General features: G+C 35.6%; 1 protein-coding gene across 3 annotated transcripts in view; it reads left to right on the top strand.

The window, feature by feature from the left end:
• The window catches only part of PFDN1 (prefoldin subunit 1), a 68,240-nt gene that overhangs the window by 13,917 nt on the left and 28,651 nt on the right, over positions 1 to 25,672 (top strand). Inside the window, exons 3-4 of one of the 3 annotated variants that reach the window (XM_072749772.1) lie at positions 15,899 to 16,025; positions 23,407 to 23,491. In XM_072749772.1, the coding sequence (XP_072605873.1) occupies positions 15,899 to 16,025; positions 23,407 to 23,481 (202 nt within the window). In that variant the 3' untranslated portion in view covers positions 23,482 to 23,491. Of the gene's footprint in view, positions 1 to 15,898; positions 16,026 to 23,406; positions 23,536 to 25,672 lie in introns of all 3 variants that reach the window. The other 2 variants (XM_026017423.2, XM_072749773.1) reach the window with 2 other exon arrangements.

Here is a 25,672-nt window from a genome sequence, read left to right as displayed (position 1 = left end):
TGTTTTTGATCACCAGAAGTAGCATTTGCCCCTTTTTGATATCTTTCTCTGCTTATTAAGCTCATATCTTTCATTCTTAATCATGTTTATTATAATATTTTTAACGTTTTTAAAAGCATTTATTTATTTATTTGACAAAGCAAGCAGGGGGAGTGGCAGAGGGAGAAAGGGGCTCCCCGCTGAGCAGGGAGTCTGTGGGGCCTAATCCCGGGACCCTGGGATCATGACCTCAGCCAAAGGCAGATGCTTAACTGACTGAGCCACCTCAGTGCCCTATTTTTTAAATTTTTTATCTGCTAATTGCTTTATTTCTCTCCTGAGTCTATTTTTATTAACTAAGTTTTCTCCTGATTATTAGTCCCGTTTTCTATTTATTTGTATGTTTGATGATATCTATCTAGATACAGTGATTTAAATATAAGTCTATTACGTTTAAATCTGTATGTAAAAAATAGGGTATTTTGTAAATGTCCAAGTTGGTACTTATTTGTTGAGACGTAATTTATGTATAATGTCATATTAATTTCAGGTCTACAGCATAATGATTCACTGTTTGTATATATTTTGAATTACCATAGTATGTGTAGTTAAGATACATCAGCATATGTGGTAACAAATTTTTTTCTTGTGATGAGAACTTTAAAGATTTTCTCTTTTAACAACTTTCAAATATACAATAGAATATAATTAGTTAGCATGCTGTAGTTTACATCCCTGTTGACTTATTTATTTATTTAATTTATTTTTAAAGATTTTATTTATTTTTTTTATGAGAGACATAGAGAGGTAGAGACATAGGCAGAGGGAGAAGCAGGCTCTTCGCAGGGAGCCTGATGCGGGACTCGATCCTAGGACCCCAGGATCACGACCTGAGCCAAAGGTAGATGCTCAACCGCTGAGCCACTCAGGTGTCCCTATTTTTTTTTTTCTTGAGAAACCTAGAGACTCTGTTTCATAATGTTTGCAGCAATTTATATTTCCACCTAGAGTGCCCAAGTCTTCCCTTTTCTTCTTGTCCTTGTCAACACTTGTTATTTCTTGTGATTTTTTTTAAAATTTCTTGTGATTTGATAATAGCCATTCTCATAGATTTATGATGGCATTTCATCGTGGTTTGATTTACATTTACCTAACAATTAGTGATGTTGAATACCTTTTCATTTACATGTTGGCCATCTCTCTGTCTTCTTTAGAAAAATGTATATTTAAATCCTCTGCCCATCATTAAATATTTTTTACATTTATTTTTTTTAAATATTTATGTATTTATTCATGAGAGACACGGAGAGAGAGGCAGAGACATAGGCAGAGGATGAAGCAGGCTTCCCACAGGGAGCCTGATGGGGGACTTGATCCCAGATCCTTGGGGATCACTCCCTGATGAAGACAGATGCCTAACAGCTGAGCCACCCAGGTGTCCCAGATTTTTTATTTATTTATTTTTGCTATTATGTGAGTTCTTTTTTAAGTATTTTAGATATTAGCACCTCGTCATGTATATGTTTTGCAGATATTTTCTCCCAATTCATAAGTTGCCTTCTCATTTTGTTTTCTTTGCTGCATAGAAACTTTTTTTTTTTTTTTTAATTTTTGCTTTTGTTTCCTAAGTTTTCTTTTGGGAGTTTTATGGTTCAGGTCTTAGGTTCAAGTCTTTTTTTTTTTTTTAACTTTTTTTTTTCTTTAAGATTTTATTTATTTATTCATGAGAGACACACAGAGAGGCACAGACACAGGCAGAGGGAGAGGCAGGCTCCATGCAGGGAGCCTGACATGGGACTCAAACCTGGGCGAAAGGCGGCGCTAAACCGCTGAGCCACCGGGCTGCCCGGGTTCAAGTCTTTAATCCATTTTGAATTGATTTTTGTACACACTGTAAGATAAAGATAGTGTTACAGTTTCATTCTTTTCATATGTCTATCCAGTTTTCCTAACACCATTTATTGAGAAGATTTCACTTCCTCATTCTATATTCTTGGTTCCCTTGTAAATTAATTGATCATATATGTGTAGGCTTATTTCTGAGCTTTTTATTTTGTTTTATTGATCTGCTTTTAGGCTAGTACTGTATTTGTTTACTATAGCTTTGTAATATAGTTTAAAATCAGGGAGCATGACACCTCCAGTTTTCTTTCACAAGATTTCTCTTGCTGTTTGGGGTCTTTCATAGCTCCGTACAACTTTTAGGATTGTTTGTTCTAGTTCTGTGAAAAATGCCATTAGAATTTTGATAGGGATTGTATTAAATCTGTAGATTACTTTGGGTAGTATGGACATTTTAACAATATTAGTTTTTCCAGTCCATGAGTATGGCATATATTTCTATTTTCAGTTTTTTTGATCAGTGTTTTATAGTTTTTAGAGAACTGGTTGTTCATCTTAGTTAAGTTTATTCCTAGATATTTTATTATTTTTGATGGAATTATTAATGGGATTGTTTTTTTAACTTCTTTGTACTACTTCATTATTAGTATATAGAAATGCAGCAGATTTCTGTACGTTGATTTTGTGATCTACAGCCTTATCGAAGTCATTTATCAGTTCTAATAGCTTTTTGGTGGAGTCTTTAGGGTTTTCGGTATATAGTTTCATGTTATCTGCACATAGTGAAAGTTTTACTTCTTCCTTACCAATTTGGATGCCTTTTATTTCTTGTCTGATTGCTGTGGCTAGAACTTCCCGTACTCTGTTAAATAAAAGTGGTTAGAGGGGACATACTTGTTTTATTCCTGATCTTAGGGGAAAAGCTTTCCATTTTTCATCATTGAGTATGTTAACTGTGTGTTTTTCACATATAGCCTTTATGTTGAGATATGTTCCCTCTAAACCTATTTTGTTTGAACATTTGTATCATGAATGTGTTTTATACTTTGTCAGATGTTTTTCTGCATCTGTTGAATGATCATATGGGTTCCTATCCTTTAATTGTTAATGTGATGTATCACAGTGAGTGATTTGCAAATATTAAACCACCCTTGCATCCTAGGAATAAATCCCACTTGATTGTGGTGAATGATTTTTTTAATGAATTGTTGGATTTGATTTGCTAATACTTTGTTGAAGATTTTTGTAGCGATGTTCATGATATGGCCTATAGTTTTTTTTTTTTTTCCTGGTATCTTTATCTAGTTTTGGTATCAAAGTAATGCTGGTCTCAGAATGAATTTGGATGTTTTCCTTCCTTTTCTATTCTTAGAATAGAGAAGAATAGGTTTTTGTTTGTTTTAAGATTTTATTTATTCATAAGAGACAGAGAGAGAGGGAGAGAGAGGCAGAGAGCAAAGCAGGCTTCCTGTGGGCATCCTGATGACTTGATCCCAGGACCCCGGGATCATGACCTAAGCCAAGGGCAGATGCTCAACCACTGAGCCACCCAGATGCCCCAAGAAGAATAGGTATTAGTTCTCCTTTAAATGTTTGGAAGAATTCACCTATAGAGTTGTCTGGTCATGGACTTTTGTTTGTTGGGACTTTTTGATTTTTTGATTCAATTTCATTGCAGGTAATTGGTCTGTTCAAATTTTCCGTTTCAAAAAAAAACAAAACAAATTTTCTGTTTCTTCCTGATTCAATTTTGGGAGGTTATATATATTTCTAGGAATTTATCCATTTTTTTCCAGGTCGCCCAATTTATTGGCATATAATTTTTCATTCTCATAATCCTTGTATTTCTGTAGAGTCAGTTATTTTTCCTCTTTCATTTCTGATTTTACTTGAGTCTTATCTCTCTTTTTTGTTTATTTACTTTTTTTAATGAGTGTATCTAAATGTTTTTCGATTTTGTTGATCTTCTCAAAGAACCAGCTCCTGGGGCATCTGGCTGGCTCAGTTGGTAGAGCATGCGACTCTTGATCTTGGAGTTATGAGTTCGAGCCCCAGGTTGAGTGTAGAGATTACTTTAAAAAAATTTTTTTTAAATTGGAGTGCTTGGGTGGCTCAGTTGGTCAAGCATCTGCCTTTGGCTGAGGTCATGATCTCAGGGGGCCTAGGAATGAGCCTGACCCACATCAGGCTCTGTGCTCAGTGGGAAGCCTGCTTTTCCCTCTCCCTCTGCTGCCCCCTCCCCCTGGCCACTTCGGCGCTCTCTCCTAAATAAAATCTTAAAAAAAAAAAAAATACAAACAACAACCCCAAAGAACCAGCTCCTGGTTTCATTGATCTGTTGTATTGGTTTTTTTTGTTTGTTTCTATTTTATTTATTTTTACTGTTTATGTCTATATTATTTTCTTCCTTCTACTGGTTTTGAGTTGTTTGTTCTTTTTCTGGCTCCTTTAGGTGGCAGGATAGGTTGTTTATTTGAGATTTTTTGTTTCTTGAAGTAGGCCTGTATTGGTATAAATTTCCCTCTTTGGACAGCTTTGCTGCATCCCAGGGATTTTGGACCACTGTGTTTTCATTTTCATTTGTCTGTCTATATTTCTTAATTTCTTCTTTGATTTCTTGGTTGACCCATTCTTTGTTTAGTATTGTTATTTAACTTCTATGTATTTGTGTTCTTTCCAGATTTTTTCTTGTGGTTTTAGTTTCATAGTGTTGTAATCAGAAAAGATGCATGGCATGACTTCGGTCTTTCTGAATTTGCTGAAACTTGTTTTGTGACCTAATATGTGATCTTTTCCTGAGACTGTTCCATGTGCACTTGAGAAGAATGTGTATTCTCCTGTTTTAGCATGGAATGTTCTGAATGTATGTTAGAGCTATCTGGTCCAATGTATAATTCAAAGCTACTGTTTTCTTCTTGTGGATTTCTGTTTGGACAAGCTGTCCATTAATGTAAGGAGGTGTTAAAAGTTTCCTACTATTAATGTTTTTTAGGTAACTATTGATTACTTCCTTTGTTTGTTAGTAGCTGCTTTATGTATTTGGGTGCTCCCATGTTGAGTGAATAAATATTTACAGTTACATCTTCTTGTTGGATTGTTCCCTTTATGATTATATAGTGTCCTTTTGTCTCTTGTTCTAGTCTTTGTTTTTTTTTTTTTTTTTAATTTTTATTTTTATTTATGATAGTCAGAGAGAGAGAGAGAGAGGCAGAGACACAGGCAGAGGGAGAAGCAGGCTCCATGCACCGGGAGCCTGATGTGGGATTCGATCCCGGGTCTCCAGGATCGCGCCCTGGGCCAAAGGCAAGCGCCAAACCACTGCGCCACCCAGGGATCCCTAGTCTTTGTTTTATAGTCTATTTTGTCCGATACAAATATTGCTATCCCAGCTTTCTTTTCACTTCAATCTTCATGCATCTCTTGTAGGCAGTAATATAGATGTGTCTTGCCTTTTTATCCATTCTATTACTGTATGTCTTTTGATTGAAGTGTTTAGTCCATTTAAACTTAAAATAATTATTGATAGGTATATACTTGTTGCCATTTAGTTACTTGTTTTGTGGGTTTTGTGGTTTTACTTGTTTTGATTTGTTTTTGTTTCTTGGTATTCTCTGTTCCTTTTTTCCTTTGGTCTCTTCTCTCAAAGTTTACTGGCATATACTTGGATTCCTTCCTCTTTATTTTTGTGTGTCTACTAAGAGTTTTTAATATGTTGTTACTATTCGGTTTATATTTAACGCCTTATGCATATAACAGTCTATATTAAGTTGATGGTCGCTTAAGTTTGAACGCATTCTTCACTCACCACCCTCCCCCCATGTTTTACGTCCTTTCATTTTTTGAATTACTTGGCTGATTTTTATATATAAACCTAATTTTACTGCTTTTGTGGTTCCTGTTTTTCTTCTACTTAATGTCTTTCCTTTCCATTGAAAGTTCTTTTTTTTTTTTTTTTTTTTTTTTATGATAGTCACACACAGAGAGAGAGAGAGAGAGAGAGAGACAGGCAGAGACATAAGCAGAGGGAGAAGCAGGCTCCATGCACCGGGAGCCCGATGTGGGATTCGATCCCGGGTCTCCAGGATCGTGCCCTGGGCCAAAGGCAGGCGCCAAACCGCTGGGCCACCCAGGGATCCCTCCATTGAAAGTTCTGTTTAACATTTCTTGTAGGACTGGTGTGGTGGTGATTAATTCCTTTAACTTTTGTTGTATGGGTAACTCTTTATCGCTCCTATTCTGTGAAATTCTTTTTGTCTCCTGGATAGAGAAAAACCTGGTTGCAGGTTTTTTTCCTTTGGCATTTTGAATATATTGTTCCACTCCCTTCTGGCTTGCCAAGTTTCTGCTGAAAAATCAGCTGATAGCCTTAGTGGTTTTTCCTTGTTGTAACTGTTTTCTTTTGATGATTTCAAATTTTTTTTCATTATAACTACTTTGCCATTTTAATTACCTTGTGTCTTGGTGTGAACCTCCTTGGGTTGATTTTGTTGGGAGCTCTCTGTGCCTTCTGAATCTGTCTTTCTGTTTCCTTCCCCAGACTTGGGAAGTTTTCAACTATTTTTCAAATAAAATTTCTATCCCTTTTAAACTTTCTCTTCTTCTGGGATCTCTATAATGTGAATGTTGTTTCACATTGATGATGTCACTGAGTTCCCAAAGTCTTTATTTATTATCATTATTCTATTATTATTATTATTATTATTTCTTTTCTGTTCAGTTTGCTTTCCATTACTCTGTCCTCTAGGTTGCTGATTCCTTCTTCTCCTTCCTGTAGTCAACTATTTATTCCATCTGGTGTGTTTTTAATTTCAACTTTTGAGCTCTTCATCTCTGGTTCATTTTACATTTTCTTTCTCTTTGTTGAGGGCCCCACTGGGATTCTCCACTCTTTGCTCAAGTCCATTGGGTATCTTTCTAACCATTACTTTATTAATTTTTTTAAAAAAAGATTTTATTTATTTATTCATGAAAGAGAGAGAGAGAGAGAGGGGCAGAGACACAGGCAGAGGGAGAAGCAGGCTCCATGCAGGGAGCCTGACGTGGGACTTGATCCTGGGACTCCAGGATAACGCCCTGGGCCGAAGGCAGGCACTAAACTGCTGAGCCACCCAGGGATCCCCCTAACCATTACTTTAAATTCCATATCAGGCATAGTACTTTCCATTTCATTTAGCTCTCTTGTCATGATTTGATTCTTGTGTTTAATTTGTGGCATACTCTCTTGTCTCCTCATTTTGTCTAACACTCTGTGTCTGTTTCTCTGTGTTAGGAAAGTCAGCTGTTTCTCCTGCTTTTGAAAGTAGTGGCCTGATGAAGAATAGATCCTGTAATGCCCTGCAGTGCAGTGCTCCCTCTTCACTACTTCAGGGGCTCTCCTTTGTGTGTTGTGTGTGCCCTACTCTTGTGGCTGACCTGCATTTGCCTTCAGTCTATTAATCTTTAATGGCTCTCTTTGCCTGTTGTGGGCAGGGTTAGGCCCCCGTATTGTTAATGGGGCAGTCTGGGTCCACCTTGTGCTTGAGTTGAGTCAGACCAGCTTTTTGCCAGATGCAGTAACACTGAACTTTAGGGTGCTCTCCCTAAAGGGTGTTGTCTGCTTAGAAACTTATGTTCCTGATGCCTGCCCCCATTTGGGGCTGCAGTTGGAGTGATGTGTGAAGTTATCTTTCCTTCTCTCTGGGACAGGAGTCACTTTGGAGTGATGTTGGGCACTCTTGAGACTGCTTGCAAACTACCAGGCTTGTGACACCACTTTGGACAGGCTTTTAACAAGGGTGTATTGGAATGAGCACATTAGTAGCAGAACATGACAATGGGGCTCATACTGCTAGCATGGTCTGCGCTGATCTGCTGCAAGAGGGGACCTGCCGCTGCCTGGGAACACTCTTGCTGAGGCCTGCCAGGTTGAAGGGGGCAGAACTGCAGAAGTGCTTGTGGGCAGGGATGTTATTAGCAAGCAGATGGAGAGTATAGGTACTGTGCTGGTTCCCCCAGGTGTGTCTAGGTTGTAGGGCCAGGGAGAGAAATGATACCTGCTAGCTCTTTTGTTCTTGGGGAAGTCTCCCAAAGATCCCAATCCCTCCCATACACATTCTGAGATTAGTCAATAAATCTTCGCATATACCCCAGGCATTTCTCAAACTGCTGCTGCTGTGCTATATCTCAGCAAGAATGTTTCTTGTGCTTTCTCTTTTTTTTCAAGGTTTATTTATTTACTTGAGAGAGAACATGCACCTGCATGTGTGGGGGGAGGGACAGAGGGAGAGAATCTTGAAGCAGACTCCCCACTGAATGCAGAACCTGATGCGGGGCTTGATCCCATGACCCAAGCCCAGATCAGGAGTTGGTTGTTCAACCAACTGAGACACCCAGGTGCCCCTGTTGTGCTGTCTCTTTAAGGGCAGGGGCTCCACCCTCTGCATTCTCCTAAAGTGGAGTCTGCTGATTATTAAAATTCCAAGTGTTAAGCCCTACTAATTGTTAGGCCCCTCTGGTTTTCAAAGTCAGATATTGTGGGGGATTCATGTTTCCTGCGCAGGTACCTGGTGCCTGGGTTGGGGATCTGGTCATCTCCCCTCTCTGCATCTGCCAAATTCCTCCCTCCTGTGGACAGTCCTTTGGATCTGTTTTGCTTTCCACCTTTCTTCCCTCTTTGATGTGGCCCCGTCTCTACATTTAGCTGTGGAGAGTCTGTTTTGCCAGTCTTCAGGTTGTGTTCTGGGTTATTTACATTTATACCTGGTTGTTACCTAGTTGTATCGGGATGAAGTGAGCTTAGGACTCTCCTATCCCACTATCTTCCCTATCTTCCCTTCCCACTATCTTCCCTAGAAGTCTCCCCAGCCCCCCCCCCCCCCCCCTTAATGTATGTTGAATTTGGTTTGCTAAGATTTTCTTGGGGATTTTTGCATGTATGTTCATCAGGGATATTGACCTATAATTTTATTTCCTTTTGGTGTCTTTATCTGGTTTTGGTATCAGAGTAATGCTGACCCCTAAAATGAATTTGAGAGTGTTCCCTCCTCTTTTATTTTTTTGAAAGAGTTGAGTTGAGAAGGGTTAATATTAATTCTTCTTTGAATGTTTGGTAGAATTCATCAGTGAAGTTGTCTGGTCCTGGACTTTGACTTGTTAAGATGTTTTTGGTTACTATTTCAGTCTCCTTCCTAGTAATTGGTCTGTTCAGATTTTCTGTTTATTTATGATGTACTCTTGGTAGGTTGTATGTTTCTAAGAATTTATCCATTTCCTCTAGGTTATCCAGTTTGTTGCTATGTAATTGTTCAGCCTTTTATGATCTTCTGTATTTCTATGGTATCATTTATAATATCTCTTCTTTCATTTCTGATGTTGAGTCATCTCTTTTTTTTTTATCTTGGTGAGTCTAGCTAAAGCTTTATTTATTTTGTTTATCCTCTCAACCAGCTCATAATTTCCTTTATCTTTTCTATTGTCTTTTCTTGTTTCTTCCTGTAAATTTTGGTATGTTGTTTTCCAGTTTCATTTATCTCAAAGTATTTTTTATTTCTCTTTTGATTTCTTCTTTGGTGCATTGGCTGCTTAGTGGCATGTTGTTTAGTCTCCACGTGTTTGTAAATTTTCCAGTTTTTTTCATATAATTAATTTCTCATTTCATGAAAAGATGCATATATGATTTCAGTCCTCAAATTTAATAAAACTTGTTTGTAGCCCAACATATGACGTAACTTGGGAAATGTTCCATATGCACTTGAGAAGAATGTATATTCTGTTGCTTTTAGATGGAATGTTCTGTAAATATCTGCTAAGTCTATTTGGTGTTACATGTTGTAAAGGCCGATGTTTCCTTAGTGATTTTCTATCTGTTGATGGAAGTAGGGGCATTAAAGTGTCCTGATATTATTGCGTTGCTATTTTTTGATTTGTTTATATTTGGATTTGTTAATATTGGATTTGTTAATATTTGTTTCAATTATTTATTTTTTTAAAGATTTTTATTTTTTAAGTAATCTCTAAATCTAACGTGGGGCTTGAACTCACAACCCCAAAATCTAGAATCACACACTCTTCCAACTGAGCCAGCCAGGTGTGCCAATGTTTGCTATATATTTAGGTGCTCCTACAGTTGGCACATAAATATTTACAAATGTTATGTTGTCTTATTGGATTGACTCCTTTATCAGTGTATAGTGCTCTTTTTTGTCTGTAACTATAGTTATAGTCTTTGTTTTAAAGTCTATTTTGTTTGGTACAAGTATAGCTGCTCCAGCTTTTTTGTGGTTTCTGTTTGCATTACATATCTTTTTCCATCCTTTCACTTTAAGTTTGCATATGTCTCCACATCTAAAGGGAGTGTCTTGTAGGCAGCATGTAAATGGGTCATGAGTGTTGTTTATTAACTCTGTCTTTTGACTTAGAATTTTAGTCCCCTAACATTTAAAGTAATTCTTGATAGATTTGTGCTTATTACCATTTTATTAATTGTTTTCTGGATGTTTCTGTGGTTCTCAGTTCCTTCTTCTCTTGCTCTTTTCCTTTGTGGTTTGATGAATTTTTTAGTGGTATGCTTATATTCCTTTTTCTTTTTTGTGTATTTACTATCAATTTTTGCTTTATGGTCACTATGAGGTTTACATACAATGACATATCTAAAGTAATGTATTTCTTTTTTAAAAAATTTATTTATCGGGATCCCTGGGTGGCGCAGCGGTTTGGCGCCTCTGCCTTTGGCCCAGGGCGCGATCCTGGAGACCCCGGATCGAATCCCACATCAGGCTCCCGGTGCATGGAGCCTGCTTCTTCCTCCGCCTGTGTCTCTGCCTCTCTCTCTCTCTCTCTCTCTCTCTCTCTGTGACTATCATAAATAAATTTAAAAAAAAATTAAAAAAAAATTTATTTATCTATTTGAGAGAGAGAGACAGCCCCAGTGAGGGGAGGGCCAGAAAGAGAAGAAGAGGTAGAAGCAGACTCCCCACAGAGTAGGGAGCTCAATGTGGGGCTTGATCGCAGGACTTTGGGATCATGACCTGAGCCAAAGGCAGATGCTTACCCAACTGAGCCACCCAGGCACCCCTAAAATGATGTGTTTTAAAATGATAACAACTTAAGTTTGACCCCATTGTAAAGCTCAACATTATACTCCTGCCTTGCCACATTTTATGTTTTTGACTTAACATTTTACATTTTTTTGTTGTTTTTTTTACAGGTTATAGGAATGTTTTTTATTTTTATTTGCTTATTTTTATATTGTAATTCCAATATAGTTAACATGCAGTGTTTTATTAGTTTCATGTGTACAGTATAGTGATTCAACATTTCCATACATCCTCACCCAGTGCTCATCATGAGAAGTGCACTCCTTGATCCCCATCATTTATTTGACCCAGCCTTCCCCCCATACTCCCTCCCCCCCATCCTCTCATCCATCAGCTTGTTCTCTATAGTTAAGAGTCTATTTCTTGGTTTGTGTATCTTTTTTCCTTTGCTCATTTATTGTGTTTTTTAAATTCCACATAAAAATGAAATCATACTGTAATGTTTTACATCTTTTTAAAAATTTTATTTAAATTCAATTAATTAACATATAGTGTATTATTAGTTTCAGAGGTAGAGTTCAGTGATTCATCGAGTGTATAGAATACCCTGTGCTTATTTCATCACATGCCCTTCTTAATGCCAGTTACTCCACCCCCTACCACTCTCCCCTCCAGCAGCCCTCAGTTTGTTTCCTATAGTTTAAGAGTCTGTTATAGTTTGCATTCTTCTCTGATTTTATCCTATTTTATTTTTTCCTCCTTTACCCTTTGATTTTCTTAAATTCCACATGAGTGAAATCATATAATTGTCTTTCTCTGATTGACTTATTTCATTTAGCATAAATGCTATAAGCATATTTCATTTAGCATAAAACAGTTCATCTATGTCCACTTTACATCTTTTTGTCTCCTGTATCTCTTAACTAATTATTGTAATTATAATTATTTTTATTAGTTTTAACTTCCAGAATTTGGTTCTTTTTGTTCAATTTTTCTTGATATGTATCTGTCTGATTTTATTTCATAATTTTAAAAAATTGATTTTTTTTTGGATGTTCTTTTTCTTAGTCACTTTGAGACTCTTAAGTATACTTACGTTAATGTCATTCTAGGATTAATCTATTCTTTCCATTTTGTTGGAAATCATTTCCTGATTTTCTCTTTTCTTTTTTCAAAGATTTATTTATTTTCTTTTAGAAAGGGGGGCAGTGTGGAGGGGCAGAGAGAGAAACAAGCTGACTGCCCTGAGCGCAGAGTTGGATGCTTAACCAACTGAGCCACCTAGGCACCTCAAATTTATCCTTTTTAGTCATTTGGTTCTATATCTTTTGACAAATTTATATAGTTGTGTAGTTAACACCGCAGTCTGGTTTTGAAATATTTACATCATATTTTGATTATATCAAAACATTCCTGGGGTGTCGGGGGCTCAGTCAGTCAAGTGTCTGCCATTGGCTCAGGTCATGATCTGGGAGTCCTGGGATCTAGCCCAGTGTTGGGCTCCCTGCTCATTTGCTCATGTTCTTGCTCTCTCTCAAATAAAATTAAAAAAAAAAAAATTAAAGACTTTTCTTAGTCATTCTTCTTTTTTTACCCTTACTCTCTGATAATTATTGATTTATTTTTTTCCACTTATTTAGAATGTTATGTAAATGAAGCATACTGTTTATAACCGTTTGTGTCTGTTGTCTGACTTGGTGTAACTTTTGAGATTTCTTGATGTTGTTAGGTGTGTCAGTAGTTCCTTTTTATTTCTGAATAGCATTGCATTGTATGGCTGTACCACATTTTGTGCATTAACCAGGTGATGGACATTGAGTTTTCAGTTTTTGGCAATTATGACTATAATAGTCATAAATAGTTGTGTACAGTTTTGTTTAATTTTGTTTTTGCAGACATATGTTTTTTTTTTTTTTTTTCTTGATTATAAACTTAGCAGTGGGATTGCTGAGTTCCCTGGTGGTCAAAGTTTGGAAGAAACTGACCAACTCTTTTCCAAAGTAGCTGTACCATTTTGCCAACCATCTATGTATGAGAGTTTCTAGTTGCTTTGCATCTCCATTAATGTTTGGTATCGCCTTTTTTTGTTGTTAGTTCTAGGCTTTCCATTAGATATGTTATGGTATATCCTTGTGGCTTAATTTGCATTTCTTTAATAACTCATGATGTTGAGTATTAGTTGTCATCTTCATGTCTTCTTTGATGAAGTGTTTAAGTTTTTGGCTCTTTTTTTAAAGAGAAAATTCTAACATAACATAAAATGGACTTTTTAAAACATGTTAAAGTGTACAAATCCCTGGTTTTTAGAATATTCATCAGATTGTGCAATCACTGCCACTGATTCCAGAACATATTTTTTTTTTCAGAACATATTTTTCATTATGAAAGGAATTCATAAACCCATAGTCATTATTCCATATTCCTTTCCTCTTTAGATTGTAGGCGGTCACTAATCATTCTGTTTGTATAGATATGCCTATTTAAGTATTATTTATATAATCTCTAACATCCAACATGGGGCTGGAACTCATGACCTTGAAATCAAGAGTCACATACTCTTCTGACTGAGCCTGCCTGACATTCCTCAGCATTATGTTTTAAAGGTTAATCCATGTTGTAGCGTGTATCAGTACTTTATTCCTTTTCATTTCTGAGTGATATTCCATTGTAGGAATATAACACATTGTATTTATCCATTTATCAGTTGATGGACATTTCAGTTGTTTCTACTTTTTGACTATCATGAATAATCTGCTTTGAATATTTATATATATATGTGTGTGTGTGTTCCTTTCTCTTGGCTATATTCTTAGAAGTAGAATAGCTGGGTCATTATATAACTCTATATTTAATCTTCTGAGGAACTGCCAGAATGTTTTCCATAGGGCTCATGCTATTTTACATATCCACCAGCAATGGATGAGGGTTCAAGTTTCTCCATATCCTCTCCAACATTTGTTATTTATCTTTTTCAATATTTATATCCTAGTGGGTGTGATCATGCCTTTACTTTTAACCTGTATATGTCCTTTTATTTAAGGTAGATTTATTGGTGATTGCATAGTTGGGTCATGATATTTAATCCATTCTGACAATTTGTACCTTCTAATTAGAGTGTTTAGATAATTTATTTTTCAAGTAATTATTGCTGTGGTTGGATTGAAATCTACCACTCTGCTACTTGTTCCTATTTGTTTCATTTGTTCTTTTTTCTTTTTCCTCTTTTTTTCCTGCCTTCTTTTAGATTTTATATATATATTATAGATTTTATATACATATATATGCGTATACACACATATATGTATATATACATACACACATATATACAAACATGTATGTATATATGTATATATACACATATATATATGCATGTATAATTTTTAAAAATAAATGCATTTAATAAAAAACATATATATATTTTAGGGATGCCTAGGTGGCTCAGCAGTTGAGTGTCTGCCTTTGGCCCAGGGTGATCCTGGAGTCCTGGGATCAAGTCACACATTGGGCTCCCTGCTTGGAGCCTGCTTCTCTCTCTGCCTGTGTCTCTCCCTCTCTCCCTCTGTCTCTGTGTGTGTCTCATGAATAAATAAAATCTTTTAAAAAATATGTTCTAAATGAAATGAAAAAATATATTTTCAATGAAAAAAATATATTTTAAAAGGTTTGTTTATCTCAGGGGGAGAGCCTGTGCAGGGGAGGGGCAGAGGGAGCGGGAGAGAGAGAAACTCAAGTGGATTCAGCACTAAGCGCAAAGCCTGATGTGGGGCTCAATCTCATGACCCTGAGATCACAACCTAAACTGAAACCAGGTGTTGGACACCTAATAGACTGCCTACCCAGGTACTCCTCTTTTAGATTATTTTTTATGTTAATATTTAATCCTCATTTTTCGTTTATTAGTCCTTAGTAAACATTTTTTTGTGATTTTCTTGTTTTTACAATATATGTTTTTATTGTCTACCTTTAAGTACTATTATATTGCTTCATCTTTAATATTTCAAATCTCTTCCTCCATTCCTTTTTTTTTTTTTAACACATTTTATGTGTTATGGTTTGCTTTTGATCAGGAGTTGGAAGCTTGTTTTTTAATGGGTCAGATAGACATTTTTGACTTTGCTGGCCATATGATCTCTGTCACAACAGTCTCTCCTAACTCTGCCTTTTTGGTGAGAACAGCCATAGACATAAAAACACATGGATGTGCCTAGCATGGACCACTAGCCACATTTGCCACTCTGCATTGGCAAATGCATGCTAGCCACATTTGCCACTCTGCATTTTAAAATGACTAACAACAGGGATGCCTTGCTGGCTCAGTTGGTTGAGTGTCTGACTCTTGATTTGGGTTCAGGTCATGATCTCAGGGTCATGGGATCAAGCCCAATGTTGGGCTTGTGCTTGGCTTAGAGTCTGCTTGTCCCTTTCCCTCTGCTCTTCTCCCTGCTTGCATGCTCTCTCTCTCTCAAGTAAATAAATAAACAAAATCTTTTTTAAAAAGTGACTAGTGGTAAAAAAGAAAGTCTCATATTCATCTTAACTTATACAATCTCTGGTGCTTTTTATTTCTTTGTAAGTTGCCTGGTTATATCCTATTCCTTCTGCTGCTGAAGAACTAATTTTAACATTTTTTATGGTCTATATTTGCCAAAATAAACTCAGTTTTTGTTTGAATTTCTCCTTCAGTTTTTAAAGTTTTTTATTTTTATTTTATTTTATTTTATTTTATTTTTATTTTTATTTATTTATTTATTTTTTTAATTTATGATAGTCACAGAGAGAGAGAGAGAGAGAGAGTGGCAGAGACATAGGCAGAGGGAGAAGCAGGCTCCATGCACCGGGAGCCCGATGTGGGATTCGATCCTGGGTCTCCAGGATCGCGCCCTGGGCCAAAGGCAGGCACCAAACCACTGCACCACCCAGGGATCCCAAGTTTTTTATTTTTAAAAAAATAATTTTAGAGGGTGCATGAGCAGGGGGAGGGGCAAAGGATGATAGAGAATCCTCAAGCATATTCCTTGCTGAATGTGAAACTTGATTTAATTTAATTTTACTTTATTTTATAGATTTTATTCATTCATGAGAGACACGGAAAGAGAGGCAGAGACACAGCAGAGGGAGAAGCAGGCTCTTCGAGGGGAGCCTAATGTGGGACTTGATCCTGGAACTCCAGGACCACGCCTTGAGCTAAAGGCAGGTGCTCAACCACTGAGCCACCCAGGCGTCCCTGAAGCCTGATTTAGAGTTCAATTCCAGGACCGTGGGATCATAACCTGAGTCAAAATATAGAGTTGGCTGCTTAACCAACTGAGCCAGCGAGTTGGTTTTTCCTTCTTCATTTTTTTTTCTCCTTCTTCATTTTTGAAAGATACTTTCACTTTTTATGTACTGCTGAGTTAGTAACTTTTCTTTCAATACTTTGAAAATGTTATCCCATTGTCTTCCACCATGTATAGTTTGTGACAAGTTTACTGTGACTCTTACTTTTGTTTTTTCTGAATGTAATCTGTGATTTCTCTGGCTGCCTTTAAGATTTTCTGTTTATCTTTGTTTTAGTAGTTTGATTATGCTACCTGCTACATCTGATTTTGTTTTTTTTTTTTTTTTTTTTTTTTGCTTGGATTTCTTCAGATGTCTTAGAACTGATTTGGTAGTATGTTGTTTTGTTTGTTTGTTTTTAGTTTGTTTTAGGAAATTCTTGTTCATTATTTCTTCAAGTGTTTCTTCTGCTTCATTCTTTACTTCTGGATCTCTAATTATAAATATTTTAGGCTGCTCAATATTATTCCTTAGGTTTTTCATGCTGTATCTTATTTATTTTGTTTATTTTATTGGTTTTCTTAATAGCCTTTTCTCTTTTAGTTTGATTTATTTTTATTAACCCATTTTATTAACCTATTTTTTATTAACCCATTTTATTAACCCATTCTCTTTTAGTTTAATTTTTATTAAACCATTTTATATTACTTCAGCTTTGCCACCCACCTAATAAGGAACACTATAAATTAAAGTTGGTACTAGAGATTTTCTAAAACCACGTAGTAGGTCAGATTTGGACCACAACCCATGAGAAGGCCAGGTATAGTTACCCATTCTTTTATTTTTTTAATTAAAACACTTTTTAAAAAAAATTTGTAGGAAATGTAGGTTTACCTTTAGTGAGGCTTTAACAACTTGTAGCACTAATTCACATAAGTTTTATAAGTTAATTGTTTAATGTCCTTGCTTTTAGAAATAATTCACAATCGATTTTGTCATTTGCTTTTTGATAACTACTTATAAAAATAAAAATAATAGAGTCCTTATATTCCAGTAAGAACTGATACCTGAAACTAATATAATGTTACATGTTGGTTATATCACAATTAAAAAAAGATAACCAAGTATTTTTTCTGAGTAAAAATGAAATGTTTTATATATATATCCTATTTAACTTTTTTAAAAAAAATTTGAACTCATAGCTTTCATTTTGAAAAACAGTTATTTACATCCTGAAGATTAAAATCTGAAAATTATGCTCCCCCTATACACTCCTCCTATATAACTGAGGTATCTTTACAGATTTTTTAAAAAAATTACCATTTCACTATGTTTCTTTTTTTACTGTGTTGAATTTTAAAAAGTGTTTTGTTTTAAGATTTTATTTATTTATTCATGAGAGACACACACACACACACACACACACACAGAGGTAGAGACATAGGCAGAGGGAGAAGCAGGCTCCATGTAGGGAGCCTGACGCGGGACTTGATCCCGGATCTCCAGGATCAGGCCCTGGGCTGAAGGCAGCGCTAAACCGCTTAGCCACCTGGGCTTCCCTAAAAAAAAAAAAAAAGTTTTTAATTGAAGTGTAGTTGCCAATACAATGTTAATTAGATTCATGTGTATAGAAGTAATTCAAGAAATGTGTATGTTCTGCTCACCATGAGTATAGCTATTATCACAGTACAATGCCCTTTCGGTACCACTGATTATATTCTTTATGCTGTACCTTCTTTCCCTGTGACTTACTCATTCTGTAACTGGAAGCATGTATGTCCCATTCCTCTTTACCCATTTTGCCTTCCCTCTACCTACCTTCCTTTGGTTATACATGTTTAGGAGACTTTTTTGTTTGCTCATTTTATTTACTACTGTGGTGTAGACAGTTTTCTTCTGTTTTATCCTACTGAGGGGCAAGTTTCTCTCTTCTCTCTTCTTCATTCTGACTGAAGGTGGAACCCTTTGGGGACCTGGCTTTAACTGAGGATTCTCCTACTAGTATCTTCATTTTGTGTGGTCTCTAGATTTTTTATCTCCTGTTTTTTTTTTGTTTTGTTTTGTTTTGTTTTGTTTTTGTTTTTTGTCAGTATGGATCCTCAAGGTCTCTGGAATTTAGCAGGCACTCTCAAGTTGAAAGCAAATTTACTCCTTTCATACCTTTCAGAATTCCTGATCTCATTTCTTTTGGGCCTCTGGAATGTTTCATGTGTGTTTGCTCAGCAAAATGTTAGAAAAACTTTTTTTTTTTGCTTTGTTTTTAATAGGAAGAATGTTTAGGGTATCTCTTTTCCATTATGCTAGTAATAAAAGTCTCTACTTGTTCAGTATTCCACAATATGGATGTACCATAATTTTATTTTTAAAAGATTTTTAAGTAATCTCTATACCCAATGTGGGGCTCAAACTAAAAACCCTGAGATCAAGAGTCGCATGGTTCACTGACTGAACCAGCTGGGTGCCCTGGATGTACCATAATTTTAAAATTCCTTCTTTACTAAGGGATTTAGATTCTTCTTGCTTGCTTGCTAAAAAAAATTATGACAAAAATTTTTTGCACATAGATCTTTGTGTGTACATGCTAGTGGTTTTCATCATAAGTGGAATGAGGGAAAGAAGCAAGATAGACTCATTCTTTTTGTTTTAAGTAGGCTCCACACTCAGCATGGAGCCTAATATGGGGCTTGAATTCATGACTCTGAGATCAAGACCTGAGCTTGACACTTAACCAAATAAGCCACCTAGGTGTCCCAAGATAGACTCATTCTTATTCATCCTTTTCTTTGCCACTTAATTTGTGAATGCCCTAAATGCCATATATTTTTACATTTCTTCTAAAAGTTTCCTACCCATATAAAATATATTATAAGCATATTGTTGTGTTTGAATAATGTGTGTCCAGGTGAGCATACCCAAAAGACAACGTTGTCACTCATCTTGGATTGTATTTTGGGCAGGTAAACAACACTTTTGATTCATGCTGAGTCATAAGAAAGTGGAAGTCAGGTACCAACCTGCAGGACATTTCAGAACGTAGCCTCTTATATTTCCCAAGAAACAAACCTAAAAGCCATCATAAAAATTATGTATTTGAAAAAAAGATGTATTTTGCATGGCATAATTATTTTGTTTAATTCTTTTTAATATTTTACTTATTTGACCAAGACATAGAGCTAGTGAGCACAAGTGAGGGGAATGGCAGAGGGAGAAGCAGGCTGAGTAGTGTACCTGACATGGCTCTCTATCCCAGGACCTTGGTGTCATGACCTAAGCTGAAGACAGATGCTTAAATGACTGAGCCACCCAGGTGCTCCTTAGATGGCATCATTATAAATAAATGAAGAAGTTAAATAGCAGGCTACTAGTGCTTGAAAGTTGACAGTGCAGGGCCACATATTATTGGTTTCCAGTGTAGAAGCTTTTTACGAGCAGTAACTCTAGTCTAGAATATATAATCCTGAATATTGTAAGCACATTCTTTGCATGTCATTTGTCATATAAAAATAATTTTCCTCTTCACTGTTTATTTTTCCTTTGTGGCACATTTTGAACAGCAGAATCCTTTATCTACCATTTGGCTTTCCATAAACTATCAGGCAGGATCTCTGTGAGATTCTCTACTTTGAGAAACTATGTGCTTAATATTTATGATATAGGAGTCATAATTACGTTATTATATGTTTTATCTTCAAAATAGCATCTGATAATGTAGTGCCTTTTAACAATGAAAAAATACTTCTAAAGAGTTTTTCCAAAAAGTCAAATATTTCTTGGAGCCCTTCCCAGTCTTCATTAGATTTATGGTTGGCATTTTTTAAAAATCAAAGACTAAACCAAATTTTCTGTATATTTTTTCGTCTGAATTTTACAGTGTAACTACTCATTGAGGTAAACATTGGAGTTTATTCAATACTCATCCTTGTTTAAAACTTTTATGGCTGAGATGTCCTTATATAGTAAAATTGGCCAGCTTCAGTGACACCATCTCTCTGGCCTTTGAAGTTGGCACAGTCCAGTGTAACTACCTAAAGGGTGTGTGGTCATGGAAAAACATGTTTTTGTTGTTGAGTGTTCTTGCTTTCTAGTAATTTTATTTTCTGCTCAAGGGATTTAGTATCTGTTCAGATACTTTATTTTTAAAGGCTACATAAGTAATGACTTGATCTCTAATCTTAGCTTTGAAAATTTCCCAGACACTAATAAAGGTAATGTCTGATGACCTATTATTTGAGAATACTACTCACTGGCCAGCAGTCAGTGCTATTTAAAAATGTGTATTTTACTCTGAAAATTATTTCTGTGGCTAAAAGGCTTTGTTAGTAAAATTGTGCATGTTATGACATAATTTGGTGACTTTTGTGCCTAGATTTACAATAGTTTTACATGGTACCACTGAGACTTAGTATAGTTTGAAACACTTTGCTCTTCAGAAACTATACTAAATAGTTCTGAAAAAAATATTCATCAGAAGCAGCACCTGTCTCTTGGACTAATAATAGTTTGGTCACAAGAGGTTATATAGTAGTCCTTATTTTGCGTGAATGTGTGCTATCACTGGGACTAAAATTTTAACAAAGGATCAACTTACTACTGAAGACCAGGATCATTAGTTAAATGATGTGGACTGTCCCTATCAGGACATTAACAAGGTTAATTATTTGTAGAGTGAAAGAGAACTTTACCAGATTGTATTATATATTTCAGGGTATATTTATAAAGAAGAGGAGCAGTTTTCTTCCAGATGTTTGGACAGAGCTGAAGTGCCATTTTTAAAATCTGTTTTTACTTGTTTTGTATCTATAACATCCTCTTGATAAAAACCCACCCTAGACACAGTGGTGGTTTTTTTGTTTGTTTTGTGTTGTGGTGGTGTTTGAGGTTGGCAGAAAAAATGGCATATTGCTATCTTCTTATTTCGCTGTTAAAAGGAGATACATAAGTCAGTGAAACAATAGGGAGCTCAGAAATAAACCTATGCATATATAGTCAATTAACTTAGAGGAATATCTAGTGGGGGAAAGGATAGTCTCTTCAGTAAATGATGTTGGGAAAACTGGGCCAATATCTTACATCATAAACATAAAATTAACTTAAAGTGGATTAAAAACTTCAATGTAAGACTTAAAACCAATAAAACTAAAAGAAAACATAGGTAGCAAGCTCCTCATATTAGTCTTAGTGAGATTTTTTGTTTTCTTTTGTTGTTATTGTTTGGATCTAACTCCAAAAGCAGGAGTAATAAAAGCAAAAATAAATGAGTGGGATTACATCAAACTACAAAGCTTCAGAGCTTTGCTCTGCTTCCAAAGAGCAGAGGAAACCATTATCATAATGAAAAGGTAAACTACTGAAGGGAAGAAGGTATTTGCAAATCATATGTCTGATAGGGGTTAATGTCTAAAATATATAAAGAACTCCTACAACTCAATAACAACAACAACAACAACAACAACAAAACCCTATCCAGGGCAGCCCCAGTGGCATAGCGGTTTAGCACCACCTGCAGCCCGGGGCGTGATCCTGGAGACGTGGGATCAAGTCCCCACATCAGGCTCCTTGCATGGAGCCCGCTTCTCCCTCTGCCTGTGTCTCTGCCTCTCTCTCTGTTTGTGTGCCTCTATGAATAAATAAATAAGTAAAATCTTAAAAAAAAAAAAAAAAAAAAAAAAGAACCCTATCCAAATGAAAAATGAGCAGAGGATCTGAATAGAAGTTTTTCCAAAGAAGACTACAGATGGCCAACAGACACATGAGAAAACATATACACACAATAGAATAGTACTCAGCCACGTAAGAATGAAATATTGGCATTTATGACAACACTGATGTACCTAGAGGGTATTATATTAAGTAAAATAAGTCGGAGAAAGACATACCAAGTGATTTCACTGCCAGTGGAGTCTAAAAAAGCAGAACAAAGAAAACAAAGCCCAGATTAAAAGGTACAGAGAGTTTGTGGGGAGGGGCACGATTGGTGATGGGGATTAAGAGGTACAAATTTCTAGTTATTAAAATAACTAAGTGTTGGGGTATAATATACAGCATGGTTAATACAGTTAATAATACTAACTTTATGTGGTGAGAAATGATAACTAACTAGACTTGTGATCAGTTGATAGTATATACAAATACTGAATCACTACATAATACACATGAGACCAATAGAATATTATTTGTTAATTATACTTCAATTAAAACAACAAAAAGAAATGAAGTTTATGGTATGCCTTGGGTAGTTCAGTGGTTGACTGCCTTTGGCTTGGGTCGTGATGCCGAGGTTCTGGGATCCAGTCCCTTATCAAGATCTCTGCAGGGAACCTGCTTCTCCCTCTGCTTTTGTGTCTCTGCCTCTCTCTGTGTCTCTCATGAATAAATAAAAAAAATAAATAAAGAAATGAAGTTTAGTTCTTTGTTGCTAAACTCTCAAGTTATATGCAAAGAGAAGAAACCATCTGCCTAATTAATTACAATCTTTAATGGAAATCTGTTATAGCCTAGTTGGACACTTGATTCCAGTAGAAGGAAAATAATTCATTTCACTTTTTTAAAGCTACAAATAGTTTATTCTTCGTTTCCCTACAGCAGGAATTATGAACATATGTTCACAAAATGGATTCAGTGCTAATTTTTAAAGCTTCCCCTATTTCCACTCTCATGAATTGTAAATAATTTGCCTGATGGTAAAATGGAAAAAGTTGAAATTTTCCACTTGTGCATTTTGAGCTTTTCAGAGGTACTATACACTCTGGAAATAATAATAAAAGATACTAGGCTTTTTTACAGTGCTTTTTGTTTGAGGAACTCCTATAAACACTAATACATTGATCCTAACACAGTACTTGATTGTAACTTTAAAAGGTCATGAGTTACTGCTGTTAGAAAAAAGTTTAAAAAGATTGGAGGGGGAGCTCTAACTTAAAAATATTGTTTAAAAAATATTAGATAAAAGTTGATCTAAACAACTGAAAAAAATTATAGGGGAAATTTATTATTTAACTTTTCCCTTAGCATGTGATAGATTTTTATTCCTTTAATTTTTTTCATTTATTTATGAATCCTACTTAAAGCCTGATTTCCTTCTTAGAGTAGAAAGCAGAATTTTTTTTAAACTTTAGCCCTCAGCCAAGGCTTAAACCTGTGGTGGTGGTTTACTGAGTTTGTCACATTAATGTAGTAGTGCACTTTTTTGGTCCCAAGTTGGGAGATAGATCATCCTTTTAATTTTCTTAGTTTAATATTTATGGTATGTAGCTGTTGATTTTGATGATTATAGTGGACATGTGGCTTTAATCTTCAACTTTTTTGTGTTTTGTAGGTTTATTCTTCAGTCCAAGGAAGTAATTCACAGTCAGCTGTTAGAGAAACAGAAAATAGCAGAAGAAAAAATTAAAGAACTAGAAGTAAGTTTGAGTAAATATTGACAGTAGTAAATTTGAAGAAAAAGGTAATTATCTCACTGTGTCATGTTAAATGAAACTGTATACCTGCAAAAGTCATGTCACATTATTTTCATTTTTTCAAATTGTGTTAGAGCAATAAAGCAGTCATATTTATAGCAGTGTGTAAGACACTCCTCCTTCCTCCCCCAAAAGAAAGAAAAAAAGGAAAGGAGGAAGAAAAAAAATATAGTGTCTTGGAAATGTGGAGATTTTTTAAGAAGATCAGATGCTATTAATCTGAATATATTTTCTCCATTACCTTTGAATGAACATGTCTGTTTTTAAAAACAAAGAGTACCTGGGTGGCGCAGTCAGTTGGGTGTCCGACTCTTGGTTTCAGCTGGTCATGGTCTCATGGGTGTGAGATTGAGCTCTGTGTTGGGCTTTCCACACAGCATGGAGTCTGCTTAGGTTTCTGTCTCCTTCTTCTGCCTCTCCCATTAGTGCTCTTTCAGTAGAATAGATAAATCTTAAAAAAAAAAAAAAAGGCAAAACACATAGTGTATATTGAAACAGCCCATATTATGCTGGATTGGCCTGAGAGTGGTTAATGATAATAGTATTGAAAGAATCTTGATATATGTCTCTTATATATTGTAATTTGCTTAATGAAGATTAGGTATCACTATCTGAAGATGGTACTGCAATGAGGAAAAAAAAAATTTTTTTTCCAGCTAGGGAAAAAAGTAAGAGTAACTTAGTAAATTTTTGGATAATTGCAATTTATTACATTTTCCATATACATTAAGACCTTTGATGAGATATTCTTCTTGGGCTTGAGTGGAAGGTCCATCCTATACATGGTAAAAGTTGGCCTGGGCAAAAGACTGGTTGTTATTTCTTTGGGGCCAAGATTTCCTGAAATGAGGGTGGTAGCAATGACTTCATAGGTCACTTTATCTAATTTGTGTGAGTACTGTTTGAGGCAGTAGTTCAGAATCTGACTCAGCCCTCTGTGGAATTGGTGAGACACCCCCTGTATCCTCCCAGGGATTTCTTAGGGGCACCAACTTGGAATGGCCTGGGTATGTAGTGTCTTAGGTCTTAGGTTACTTAGGTTTATTTTTGTTTGACTAGTGATCATAATTTAACCAACCTGATAATAGGTTTGTAGCTTAGAAAGGTGTATTATAAAAGCAAAACATTTATAGCATACAAACAAAAAAACGAAAAAAGAAAAAACTTACCTTTTAGTAACCAACTTGTTATTGTGTCCTATTTTATCATTTTTGTTAGCCCAGCTGTTCTTGATTGAGTTTTATATCTTCTACTATTTTCAAGGATAGTAGTTTAAAAAACTCTAAATAAAACTATTTCATGTAGATAACCAAAAACCTGTTTTTGTAGCTGTAGGTAAATACATCTAAAACTTATAAGTAACCAGATGTATTATGTCTGTGATTCTCTTTTTTATGAAAGCACAAAAAATTAGTGCTCTGTATAAAATTTCAAAATGATAGGTCAATAAATATATTACATTAACACTGGTTATCCTAAGGAAATTAGATGGGATATGGGCATGAAATTATTTTTTTCTTATAATTTTTGCATTGGGTAAATTATAACAAGCATGTGTTTACTTTTATAATTGAAAAGGATATTGCCACAGGTAATGATTTTATTTTATAATTTTTAAATTTTTTAAATGATTTTATTTATTTATTCATGAGAGACACAGAGAGAAAGGCAGAGGGAGAAGCACGCTCCCCATGGGGAACCTGGTGCCAGACTCGATCCCAGGATCCTGGGGTCATGACTTGAGACAAAGGCAGACACTCAACCACTGAGCCCTCCAAGTGCCCCCACAGGTGATGATTCTAGCATACTGTTCAGTTTGAGGAGTATTAAAAATGTTTTTTTCAAGTAAGCTTCATACTCAGTGTGGAGCTTGAACTTAAGACCTGAGCTGAGATTGAAAGTCAGATGCTTAAACCACTTGAGCCACCTTGGCACCCTGGGAAGTTTTTTTCCTCAAAGTTACCTTTTTTTGGAGTTTCTCAAATACTGGTAGAGTATCCTGATATCTGCCAGATAATGGAAGTGGGTTAGCTGGCTTGTTGATAAATGAAAATACTACTTTCCCCTCTTCCCTGCACATGCCTATAATGTCACCTCTACAGTTTGGTGTGTATCATTCCAAAT

The sequence above is a fragment of the Vulpes vulpes genome, chromosome 2 (assembly GCF_048418805.1).
Source record: "Vulpes vulpes isolate BD-2025 chromosome 2, VulVul3, whole genome shotgun sequence".
Classification (NCBI taxonomy): Eukaryota; Metazoa; Chordata; class Mammalia; order Carnivora; family Canidae; genus Vulpes; species Vulpes vulpes.
Note: the sequence above shows the minus strand (reverse complement) of the source record. Positions and strands in the feature narration are given on the sequence as shown.